This window comes from Centroberyx gerrardi, chromosome 8, assembly GCF_048128805.1.
Source record: "Centroberyx gerrardi isolate f3 chromosome 8, fCenGer3.hap1.cur.20231027, whole genome shotgun sequence".
Taxonomy (NCBI): domain Eukaryota; kingdom Metazoa; phylum Chordata; class Actinopteri; order Beryciformes; family Berycidae; genus Centroberyx; species Centroberyx gerrardi.
Window position 1 is genome coordinate 12,646,610 of NC_136004.1, and position 12,371 is coordinate 12,658,980.

A 12,371-nucleotide genomic window follows, 5' to 3' on the forward strand; every position below is an offset into this window, starting at 1 on the left:
GTATTTAGTGTTGATTGTCTAATTCTTGCCTTTGGCTGTGCAGCGATTTTGGCGTAGTGGCCTTTTTTCGTAGAAATACATTAGAAAAGAAATACCTGCAAAAAAAATAACATTTTTAAATAATTGGATCCATTTTCTTTAGAAGCCACCAAGAGCCGTATCCAGCTGTACATTTTTGTGCTGTTAACTCGCCTCTAGGCCAAGCCAGGCACATTCACCATAGAGATGGGTGATACCAAAATTCGATATTGTATTTGATACCAATTTTTTATGTAACAGTTTTATCGATACCTATATCAATACGAATACAGAGTATTTCTTAAATGACAATATGATTTTTTTAAATGATAGTGATAGTAATTACTTTTTAAATGATTATTATTAATTTGTACGGGTCAAAAAAAATATGGAAGGGAAAACTAAATTCTGAAGGAGACTCTGGACTGCACGTTTTGTTACTAGTCGCGCTTCGCGATGACGTTTGCGGTGCTCGGAAATAGGGGCAGAGTAAGAGCTCCTCTCTTTTTCCTACTCTTTGGAAACACTGCCCGGGAGTTGTAAACCCAGTTCATTCTTGCCTTAAAATCAAGTGTCCACTAGCGTAACGACCGGGGACAGATGCGGCTATGTTCCTGACATTGGTGGTTAAAAGTTACAACATCCAGACACCTTTATAGTAGGCTTATACGCAAAAACACAAACTACGAAACAAGCACGGCGTGCCGTCCCGTCCTGACCTACTGTCTTGCACGGAGATGATACACACAGGGAAAGCCATACAATAATGTACGTGTTTGTCATGATTATGTTTTGACCGTAAAACAGACAACAGTGCGGCAAGGAAGCCCATTGTTTTGTTTCCCGGTTTCAACCAACGGACGGTTACTAGAGCGCGCCGCGCACCCACAACAAACGTCTCCTCCTGATGACGTTGACGTTGCCAAAGAGTTCTCACTGTGTGTTTGAGTTCAGCGTTTCTACAACTTAGGTAACTTTTATGAAGTGCTGCCAGATCACATACAGTTTTAATGATGGCAGCCAACGCCAGTGTCAGTTTGATGATCATGTATGAGGATGAGTCGGTGGATGTTCGCTACGGAGACGGATCCCAGTTACAACTGTCGCCGTGCGGCTGTGAGTTCTTGCTGTTGAAAGCCCCGGACCCCTCAGGACATCCTCTGCAGACCACACACACAGTCCGACAGAGGTCAAGGTTCACCATCAGCACCTACAAGGTACTAAAGATGAATACACACCAGATTAGGCTGCTTTATACAGGCCTGATGCTGGTTGGTTAGTATTCTGAATGCATGGTGTGGTTCTCCGAAAGGCATTTCTTGCTCACTTGCTTAGGCTACTATCTTGTTTAAAGTGATGATGATGATTTTGTAGGAGATGATGGAAGCTGCGTTGGTATTCAGGAATAAGTATGCCACTCGGCCATACCTGCCAGAGGAACTCATCCCTGCTGTCCTCAAAAAGGTACGAAGGGCTTTTCTGCTGACCCAGTACTAGTCCTTCAGATTAAAAGTCTTCTGCTCAGGCTGTTGTGTATGCTACAGTATACAGTATCAGCATCTGTGTCTCCCCATCCCTCCTACAGCCTTTCATCAGTATCGACTCAGATGTGGAGTGGCCCGAGTCGTCTCCCTGCGACGCCGAGCTCGGACCCGGCGGTGAGACCATCGTCAGGTCAGCGGAGGGACGGGCCGCCCTGACGCTGTCGTCCTCAGGGGAAGACTTCTCAGTCGAGTTCACCTGCAGCCTCAGTCAGGCTGTCAATCAGCAGCACAGGACGCACGGCCTTAGCAGAGAGCCTGATGGCTGGCCAGTCAGTCAGCAGCACCAGAGAGGCAAAGATGAGACCAAAGAGGTTCAGGGTAGAGGAACCAGAAAGAACGAGCCGCTCAGATCGCGGTCTTGTTCTCCTCTGCCCAAGGTAATGCTTCCCAGCAACATTTCAGTGCTCATTTCTATCTTATTTTTATCAGATTTTATTCTATTCCTCTTCTCCTCTTCTCTTCCAAGCCAGAGGATCTGTACCAGTCGACCACAGTGGTCCAGCATCACTCCTGCTCCGGGGTCGCCCCCATGTGGCGCTACCCTCTCTCTCTGGCCCGCCACCACTGCACCGCTCGCCTCTCCAAGCCTCCTGGAGATATTGCAGCAGAGGGAAGAAGAGTTTCCAGCCAGGCAGACGGGAGGATAAACATGACAGCTGGACGCAGAGAGGAAAGAAGCTCTCGTCTGCCTGAGGCGCTGCCTCTCACGTGTTCCTCGCCTCATCAGCACAGGTTCACTCATTAATTGACTTGAATAAATCGAGCAAACAAGGTACACCAATTAAAGATGCTCAGTGACAGATTTTACATGTGTAATACATCCATATAGACGTAGCATTTAATTGGTTAATGTGTTTAAGGTGGAAGTTTAAAGACCCCCTGACCCAAGGCGAGGAACAATCAGACCAAAACCTTCCAGAAGAGCTGGTCAAAGTGATGTGGTGCCAAGGAGTCATCTACAGGTATGCAGCTCATTAGGTTTTCAGGGTTCCCATGGGCCTTAAAATCCTTGAAAGTATGATGAGTTGAGAAAAATAAAATAAAATGAATGGTTTCACCATGATTTCTTGGCTTGACATGATCATGAGTAAAAATTGAGGCCTCTGTGATTTCTAATTTTGACCAATGTCAAAACCTTGACAGTCATTGAAAAGTCCTTGAATTTGATCTCCTAAGTGAGTGTGGGAATGTAGGATTTCTCGATAGATAATGGCCCTTATTCATCAAAACACTTTCACTCAATTCTGACTTTGTGTATTTTATTGTAGAATAATTTCAGAGAATGTAATACAAAACAACAAAATGTAAACCTATTAGTGGTTTGGTTAAGGTAGAAATAAGACAGATCATAAGAAGATATATCACAAAAATGGGAAAAACAAGTATGAAGTGTTCATTTTGACATTGAGAACTTTTTTCATAAATCACAACTTTCTGATTGAATTTTGTTCCACATTCAACCTTTCTGTGTAAGACCCCTCCATAAATGAAGACAAATGTGTTTGTAGTGATACATATAGCATGCATCTACACTGTAAATGTGTGTTTGTGTGTGTCTGTGTGTGTGTGTGTGTGTGTGTCTTGTGTAGGATCCTCGGTGGAGCTATCTCAGTCATAGAGGTTTCCCCAGGAGATGGATCAGTCATCCGGTCAAACGGTGTCCTTAACAGTTATTTCACCCACCACAAAACTGAGCTCCAGTCAGGGCAGGTGAGCTTCAGCCTGTCATGTAGCTGCCATACTGCAAGCCATATAGTCTGATCTATTCAATGTAGCATGTTACCCTGCTTTGGGATACAAAGCCTCTTAAGCTAAAGCAACAACAGCTATTTGGGTCTTTGCATAATTGGGCTAATTTATGCATCGTGTCTGTCTCCCAGGTGAAAGAGGTAACATACCACCTGAACAGCCTTCCACCTGATGTCCCTGGGCAGCTCTACTCTGTGGGCTCTATTGTGAGTCGTGCAAGCAGGTAACCGACCACTATAACACAGTGGGATGAATTTGATGGCTGTTCTCTGTCATTTGAGTCTCTGCCTATCACATCGCTGTTTTTCCAGGATCCTCACTTGCTACAACCAGGCCAAGCACTCGTTAAAGCTCCCTGCCACACCCAGCTGCTTGCAACAGGTCAAAGACTCGGTCCATACATGTTAAGTGATATATTTATTTACATACTGTTCAGGCATCTAAATACATTTTTATTATTTTGTTTACAGGACAGACATTTTTCTGAGCCAGTGGTATTTGAAGAAAACCTACCCAACCTTGCGCCTATAGATCACATTATAGTCACACAGACGGTACACAGTGGGTGAGTTATATTTCACTGAGCTATCATTACTAACAGCTTTAAAATCATGTTCATGTAATGTTGAGTGACTTTCCATCCACTTTCAGGTCAGACCTCGTAGCTGCAGAACTGGAGAAGATAAAACGATTCAACTGTATCCTTGAACTCTGAGATGATTATATAAGGTACAAGGGGCTGTGGACATAAATATTATGATTGGGGTTTGAAATTGTACTTGTTTTACATGTTTAGAACACTGTACTAGCTGGCAGTCCAGTTGATTGATTGATTGATTGATTGATTTTATTTGTGGATTAGCAGACAAAAACAAAACAAAAAATCCAAAGGATAACAACATGTTAATAACATGTTAAAGTGAAAAACACTTATTTCCAACATGGTCCCAAGATGTTAAAAGACAAAGAAAACACAAGGAAGCACAAGACATTGAACATAAAAACTAAACAAACACAATTCTGAAAAACCAAAAACACATCACCACAATTTAAAAGATAAAAAATAACTCCCACATCAGAAAAACAAGGACAGCTAAAGTAACAATGTCATTGCAGATTTCATTATAAATCTGTTACCCTGTTCCATAAAAAAGTCCTAACCTGACTTCTATAAGCCCCACTCATTACCTGCTACTGTAGATAATCTTTCTGAGTGAAAACGTGTGTTCTTTAACATCCTGTGTCCAGTTCTGCTGGAGAACAGTAATGTCCCGAGAAGTGCTAAAGTTTCTTCAGAACTGGGATGTAGTTCTGCAGAAGAGGAGACTCATAGTGAACCAGTGACTGAGAGCTGCATCGCTGACGCCCTGCAGAGAACATCTAAAGCCATACAGGACATTGATGCTCTCATATCGGCAACCACACTCACTTGAAACAGTCCTGCTCGAGAGAAAGAAGAAGAAGGAACTGCTATGTAAAAGGTTGTCATAGTTGCCATGGACTATTGGGACTTTACAGTTGTTTTACCACTATGTATATACACTATTAAATAAATCAGGGTTGTTGAACTTGTATTTAACTACCATTATTCCTATGCCAGTTGTACAAACACTGGTATGAATTTATATTCGAGGGCAGCAACATTTACAGAAAATGTTTGACCAAACCCCAGTTACTTATGGCACAGTCCGGGTCGCTACGCTCTCTCTTCCTCTGAGGATGAGAGAGAATACGTTAAAAAGGTGTTAAGTAGCTTTCACATCCTCTTGTATCTTGGCAACAATTTCCACCCTTTGGTTTGTGACAAATTGTGGTCACACAAGGCGTGACTAGCAAGTTCTGTGTTATGGGCTCCAGTAGGAGAAGAGGACCTCAATCGGACATCTTCAGTACTATTGGGTTATAAACTGAAGTTTGTTCTGAAGTATTCATGTAAGTCTCTGCCTGTGCTCAAACAAGTTGTGGTCTCATGCTCAACCACAAGCCTAGGTATACAAGGGCACATTTGACACCCAAAACAAAGGAAATGGGTCCAAATTCTCAACATATAATGACCTGTTCTGCATGCGTTGTGTATTCTGCCATTCATACAGAAAGGCAAGTGTCTGACATACTATGAGAAATGAACTTGAACATGATTGTTGTTTGCTCATACATGTTGGTCATCTGGCTGAGACTGAGGTTACTGCGTTTAACGGCAGAAAATGTTGACTCAGTCACAGTATTAGGAAGGAGGCACTGCCTAAAAAGAGATGCTCTATAGGCAGCACTTTATATGTTGCTTCTACCTCTGGAAACATGGTGAGTCTTGAATTATTGTTCATGTATCTTTGAGGAAGGGGGTTCTTTGAGAATATGCGTTGCCTCCTATAGTTTTACTTCTACTGTGTAGTCTCGCTATACAGTGGCACTTCAACACATATCAAGATAATTGATTTTAACTGAAAAACATAAAGAACATTACTCAGACACATTATCATTGTGCTGGAAACTAATACTGACTGTTCATAACACATAGGGGGCCTCTTCACAGTTCTTGACATCATTAAGATAGTGGTATTCCTTGCACTTCCTGTGTAAGAAGAGTATTGTGGGTCTGTGAACGATTGTATCACAGTCTCTAGCCACGCAGACATCAACGCAGCATATATGACAGGCTCAGAGATAAGGTGAGTGCTTGGTAAATGTTAGGGAATTTAAGGAGGAGGCTAAGAGGTAAAAGTGCTTTAGAGGTAGAAGGTAGATGTGAATTTGAAGCAAAAGATAATGTTCCCTAAGTTCTGCTTTAAACTCTTTGCTAGCAGAGGTGTTTGTATAATGTTGCTATTTGTGCTACTGTTTGTTCCAGACTAGCATTATTTGAAATGTTAGTCATGATTTGGTTTATATTACTGGTATCCTCTTTATTCTTTCTTGATCATTGGATGTAACTCCTGTCTTGATTGGTAGGGGTTTCCCCCTTTTATCCTTCTCTCAAAGTGAAGGCAAGACATTATGGAAACCTTCTCAAGACTGTACATTAATTCTTTCTTTCTCCTCTTCTCCTATTCTATAGGAAAGCAAATCACGTGTCAGGGGTCTAATGGCTAGATTTGATACAGGGGGCAGCCCTGTGCAAGATAATCGCCACAAACTGGCAACCCAACAAAGGGCTGCTGGGTCCTCCCTTCAAGCCAAGATGACAGCTTTAGAGAAGAATCTATCAGGCGGGACTGCGACCACCACCAGTAGCTCTTGCACCCCTGAGCCCGCCTTTCAGAGAGCATGTAAGGCTTCTCCCCGAGAGGATGTAGGGCCGTCATTCCTCAAGCCAACACTGTTTAAGCCCAAGCTTGCTGAAACACGTAGAGAAAGTGAATCTTCCATGCCCACTCCTCCCAGAACTCCAGTGATGAAACCTCCAGTGAAAGCGACTTTATCCAACAAAATCAATATGTCTCCTGCCTCAGCCAAGCCAGCGTGGATTACCAACAATGGGTTGGCATCTACCCCTCCAGCCCCTAAACCCCCTGATGTCCCCAAACCAAAGACCTCCTCCATGTCTTCATTGCAGTCTCAGTTTTCCCAGTCCCAGGAACCCAGTGCGCCATTCATCCCCAAACCGCTCATGAGCACCAACGTCAAACCTCCACCACCTCTGGCCGAACAAAACTCTTTTCTCAAACAGCAAAGTGCGACAGACACCATTGGCGTGGTGAAGGAGGGTCCCCGAACTTTGAACCCCATCAACTCTGTATCCCCCAAACCCCCAGCAACGCAGAAGCCCAACTTTGTAGGGACGTCTGGAACCCAACATCAGCCTCAAAGAGACAGTACTGATCCGTCTGTTCCTAAGAAGAAGAGCCTTCCTAATTTGTTTGCTCTGGGAAACCCTCCTCTGAAGCCTACTAGGCCACCTAATGTTGACATACATCGATTTAGAGGGAATGGACCATCTTTCAATAATGGTGAGAGACCCTTGTTAAATGGTGTTTGAATTGCACTTTGGAGAATCGTGTTCATCCATCCTGCATGTGGTTGACTCATATCTTTATTGGTTCCTCAACATCATTTATACTATACGGTGAAAAAAGCCTACATAGAAATAGCTTTAGATACTATTGATTTAAGATGGCATTTTTGTGTGATAGGTCCAGGGATGAAAATACCCGGTCCTCTTGCTCCTCTATCTACCCCTCAAAGCAATAACTGCCCTCCCCCTCCATCTTCATGCCCACCGTCTAACCACACAACTGCCATGTAAGTACAATTATTGCAAAGCTGATGTATTTTCAGCTAATGATGAGATTGATATAAACATTACAAGAGACACAAGTATATTATTGTATGTTATTGTTGGTTAGAGCAGGGTCAGATCGGACCTAATCTTTGTCAGTTTGATGAGTGAGTCGCAGAATGTACATCACTGTACGTTCAGGCTTAAGACACATATAGTTAAGCGCCTGCTGGAGCTCTGTTTCTCACAGGAAGCTGTCTATCAGATCTTCACTGGTCTCAACAAACCTCTTTTTAGAAATGGGACAGAGGAACTAGCCAAGCTCCACCCAGACAGTTAAAGACTTTTTGTTGTGGTTATACAGTAGCAAAGACAAAGCCGTTCCCAGTCTGCCGGTACAGTGTTTGAATTAATGCAACTGAGTCCCTCTTTCTGGCCATAAACAAGGAGCCAACAGCTGGACCAGGATGAGAGCTATGATGATGTTGGGGTCATGAATCCTCCGCCAATTCCTCCCCTTGAAGGTGCTAGTTGATTTTCAATCAATACACCAAATAAATAAATAATTCTCTTAATCAGACAAGTGCCCTTTAATTCATCTCACAAGAGACAAGATTGTTGAATTACCTGCTGTTTTGTCTTTACAGGACATCCTGCAAAGAAGACTGAGGTAATTATTGTCCTGTGTGGTTCATCCAAAATCAGTTGCATAAAAATGAATTTCAGTCGGCACCATGCACTTGATTGTCCCCATGCACTCAGGTACTCAACTGATTTTAAATTGGACTGCTATGTTGCAACTAACATAATGAGAGGTCTACTATGAAATCTAGCAAATTACAGAGACCTTTGCTTGAATGTTTTTGTCTGTCAGATATTATATTTGGCAAACTGTTGGTGTAGCAATGAGGAACTAATAGTTGTATGCATCATTTTTATCTTAATAATGTTTTCTTTCACTATAGGCAGAGTTTGGTGATGAGATGTATGAAGACCTTGATGAGAGATGGTGAGAAGCATTTTTAAGGTTCTTTTTACTCTCAGGAGCTGCTTTCAACACAGAAATGAGTCATATAGAGCAGAATGTGCCATATAGTGTACAGTATATGGTATACTACCCCACTCTAACTTTCCATTTTATCTTCCAACAGGGTAGAACAGCAGGAGAAATCTAAAACATCTCAAGATAAGAAGACTGGAAAAGAGGAGACAAAACATAGTAAAGTCACCAAGGAGAAACAGGCAGTAAGTGGTGTAAATAAACAAAGTTGTTGATTGTATAGAGTTGTTGGCTTGAATATGTTGTTTCTCTACCTTAAGCAGGTAGAGTTAAATGATGAGGAGATGTATGAAGAGCTGGAGGAGAGATGGTGAGAGTTCATCAACACAAATTTAGTCTAAAGAAACTTTATACATACTGCCAAACTAGCCTCTTTTGGTTTAATTTTGCATCCCTCTAACTATGTTTTCACGAAACAGGAATGATCAGAAGCCTATGGAAACCAACAACTCGGTGGAAATGAGAGGGCAAGACAAAAAAGATAAGAAAGAGGAGAAGAAACAACAACAGCAGGAAAAGAAATTCCAGAAAGCCAAAGAGAAGAGGGAACAAGAGGCAAAGAAGAAGTTCAAGGTAAAGGGACAAACCTACTTTTGATTTACAATTGAAAATATGTCACGTCAGCAGGAATATACCAACACATATAGATGATATACTGTATATGCAGTGACACTAATATATATGGAATTATATGCACACAATGTTGTCAATTCATGCATTGTGCTGAGCCAACAAGGCAAACTATACAAAGGTCAGAGACTCAATGTAAATCTGTATGAATTAAAATCAAGTAACAAACATAGCCCACGTCTCTGCATCCCATGCCTAAAGATTAAAGGGCCAGTCTGCGTAATCCAGAAGGGGAAGGCACGGCTGGACTGTAAAGGAGGGAAGACAGACCTGCCTCTGAAGCAGGGCGAGACCATAGAGATCGTCCGCATCACAGAAAACCCAGAGGGACGATGGCTGGCCAGGACCATGGAGGGCTACTGTAAGTGGCACAGACACACACACACACACACACACACACACACACACACACACAGTGCTTGCTAACAGTTATGAAACGTATAGTAGAAATCAGGAAAGAGGGCAATGGGGATACATGTGATAAAATATCGAAGCAATGATCGGAAGGTGCTCTTTATTAATGGCTATTTCCAAAAAACAAGAAGACAAAACACTTGAGAAACTCTGTCACACTCCCTGATCATGTGGTTGAGGTGTTGCTGATTTTTTTAACATTTTTTTCCTTCTTCTTTAAATAGAACATTACCACATTAAAAGTGAAGTGTGCCTTGGCTCTGTTGATTTTTAGGAGTTGTGAAATGTGCTTTGCTGTTTCAGATGGCTATGTGACGACCAAGTCTGTCGACATAGACTATGATCGTTTGAAACAAGAGGCGAAAACCGGGCTTCTGTCTGACTGGTCCGGAGGAGACCCAGAGGTTTATGATGACGTCGGGGCCCAAGTTGACGTCTGCAGGTACAGTAGGTGACAACAAGACATGTCGCTAAAACTAGACAGCACAATCTAGAATGAGACTTCTGAAACACTGCACTGACATCTTAAAAAGATAAAAGTTCACTAAAGATTTTCAGTCACATGATTGATTCTTCTTTGCTCCATCATACATTTTTGATGCGGATTGCTGATTTGATGCTGTCTCTCTTTTGCAGTGGGTTCGAAGGCCAAAATGGTAAGCTGTGGTTTGTTTTTTATTTATTTTTTTTTTTTTGTGGAATTGTTAAAATATAATAACAAACCCTGTCTACGGTAATGACTTTTCTCTTTTTGAAACAGTTGAGGATGGTGATATTTACGATGATGTGGACAGTCCTGACCAAGGAATAAGGTTGTACTTGTGTTTGTACTTATGTTTTGAATGGATGGGACAGATTTGGTGGAGTAGAAATCAGAGGGAATGCAAACAGGTGCTAGAAATATCTGAGACAGTAGAGGTCAGTGTTTGACCAAAAACAGGAAAGTCTGTACTGATGACAAAAGCCTTGGTTTAACCCGAACCTGAAATACTACCACTACAACTAATACACTAATACTACTGCTACTACTACTACTACTACTAATAATAATAATATTAACAATACTACTACTATTGAAGTCCATGGCTATATTCCCTATCCCAGTCCATGCCTGCTTTCTGAGTTGAGAAAATGTATATTCTTATGTTTGGGTGATATCTAGGGGTTGATATTATTATTACAACCATCATAAACCACTTCCACTTTTTTAAATTTGAAATATGTTTTTTTCATCTTAACCTTTATAAGTGTGCAATATGTAGGTCTGTACTAAGCATCCCACACTGCATCTTCACACTGATTCTTCTGTTTTCCCAGATTTCCTCCTCCACCTCTACCAATCACAGATGGAGGTAAATATGTCAGCATTCAAAGACAAGTTTTCACAATGTTTTTGGTGATTAAATCTTACAAAACATTGGGGAGGTCCTGGCAATATTACGTACTAAACTGTGCTTGTCTCTGTGCCCATAGATGAGGTTTATGATGATACTGAATCCCAGAGCTTTCCTCCTCCTCCACCTCTCAACAAGTAAAAATCAGCATCAGTCATTGGAATACATGGCAGAATACACCTGAGTTCACCTACATATTATGATTGCTAGTTAGTGAGTTTTAAAAACCTTCCAATGGTTGTCTGTGTTCCTGTAGTCCGCCACAGCTTACTCCAAAAGGAAAGCCAGAGGTGTTGGATCCCAAGAAGCAGAAGAAATTTGAAAAAGAAGAAAAGGAATTCAGGAAGAAGTTTAAAGTAGGTGTTCCTACTGACTATTCATTGTGATACTGGTGATAATATTTTTATCTTTTACTCTGTTTTTCCTCAACAAAAAAAGTTCAATTGTTCTTATTCTAGTTTGAAGGAGAAATTCAGGTGCTGTATGATGTTACTGTAGCATCCACTTTGATGATGACTACGAAATGGGAGAGCAAAGACCTGCAGCTGAAGCCAGGAGAAGTGATTGATGTCATCGTCAAACCTATTGATGGTAAACTGATCGGCAGGAATAGAAAAGGAAAATGTAAGTTTGCATCAATCAGTTCAGATTTTATAACATGTATTATGCTTTGAGTGGATAGAAATTAAAACTATATCTGCCATTTTTTTTTTCAGTTGGCTATGTGGCAACAGCACATGTTGCACAGTAAGTTTGTCTCTCTCTTTCTCTTTCTCTTTCTCTCTCTCTCTCCCTCCCTCTCTCTCTCTCTCTCTCTCTCTCTCTCACACACACACACACAAATGAAGCTGCACAGAAAATTATATCTGTGCCTGTATGACAATATTTTATAGATTTGATTAATATTTTACACAGGGATACCAGTGATATTTATGATGACATTGGAGAAGGTAGGCTATGCTGCTATAACTCAAAATATGATCATGCTTACAGACCACATATGCATAATTATTTAATGTAAAAAACTAATTAATTGAAAATGTCTCTTTTTTCTACAGACTGTATCTACGATAATGACTGAGGCAATATGAAGAGGACTGCTCTGATTTTAGACCGAATTTGAGAAATGTAACCAAGACCAACCAAGACATTGAAGTTTTTGTACATTGCTGAATACATTTACTGTAACATATATATATAGTGCTTTTTCAATAAAGATCCATGATTACATGAGTAGTGTCAGTAAATATAGTTTTGCACCCCATTTTAACTTAGATTTTAGGGTGTATCTGTGATGAAAACCGGCCAGTGCTGAGCTGTTGAAGAGCTCCTCTCCGTTGAGCATA

At 41.3% G+C, this 12,371-nt stretch overlaps 2 protein-coding genes across 2 annotated transcripts; both read left to right on the plus strand.

Annotated features, from left to right (window-relative positions):
- The first annotated feature begins 998 nt into the window (after positions 1-998).
- Positions 999-4,879, plus strand: c8h5orf34 (chromosome 8 C5orf34 homolog). The gene is made up of 11 exons (XM_071924746.2): positions 999-1,235; positions 1,393-1,482; positions 1,604-1,939; positions 2,029-2,294; positions 2,423-2,524; positions 3,152-3,272; positions 3,443-3,534; positions 3,623-3,692; positions 3,782-3,876; positions 3,963-4,009; positions 4,560-4,879. Exons 1-11 carry the CDS (start codon positions 1,029-1,031, stop codon positions 4,742-4,744), a joined length of 1,611 nt encoding a protein of 536 aa, XP_071780847.1. The 5' UTR covers positions 999-1,028; the 3' UTR covers positions 4,745-4,879.
- A 1,610-nt stretch (positions 4,880-6,489) lies between these two features.
- On the plus strand, positions 6,490-12,216 carry LOC139931171 (FYN-binding protein 1-like). Its single transcript, XM_071924610.2, has 18 exons — positions 6,490-7,258; positions 7,442-7,550; positions 7,975-8,051; positions 8,175-8,197; positions 8,493-8,536; positions 8,679-8,798; positions 9,007-9,160; positions 9,419-9,578; positions 9,935-10,073; positions 10,268-10,287; positions 10,392-10,443; positions 10,949-10,983; positions 11,105-11,162; positions 11,282-11,381; positions 11,484-11,649; positions 11,742-11,772; positions 11,941-11,975; positions 12,084-12,216. The coding sequence occupies exons 1-18, from the start codon at positions 6,490-6,492 to the stop codon at positions 12,104-12,106; spliced, it is 2,115 nt and encodes a 704-aa protein (XP_071780711.2). The 3' UTR covers positions 12,107-12,216.
- The last annotated feature ends 155 nt before the right edge of the window (positions 12,217-12,371 follow it).

Excerpts from the sequence above, each read along its gene's own strand:
- c8h5orf34 (XM_071924746.2), top strand. The coding sequence starts at position 1,029 with ATGATGGCAGCCAACGCCAGTGTCAGTTTGATGATCATGTATGAGGAT. Across the intron at positions 3,273-3,442 it reads CTGAGCTCCAGTCAGGGCAG|GTGAAAGAGGTAACATACCA; the intron begins GTGAGCTTCAGC and ends TCTGTCTCCCAG. Across the intron at positions 3,693-3,781 it reads CACCCAGCTGCTTGCAACAG|GACAGACATTTTTCTGAGCC; the intron begins GTCAAAGACTCG and ends TTTTGTTTACAG.
- LOC139931171 (XM_071924610.2), top strand. The coding sequence starts at position 6,490 with ATGACAGCTTTAGAGAAGAATCTATCAGGCGGGACTGCGACCACCACC. Across the intron at positions 10,444-10,948 it reads AGTCCTGACCAAGGAATAAG|ATTTCCTCCTCCACCTCTAC; the intron begins GTTGTACTTGTG and ends CTGTTTTCCCAG. Across the intron at positions 11,976-12,083 it reads TTATGATGACATTGGAGAAG|ACTGTATCTACGATAATGAC; the intron begins GTAGGCTATGCT and ends TTTTTTCTACAG.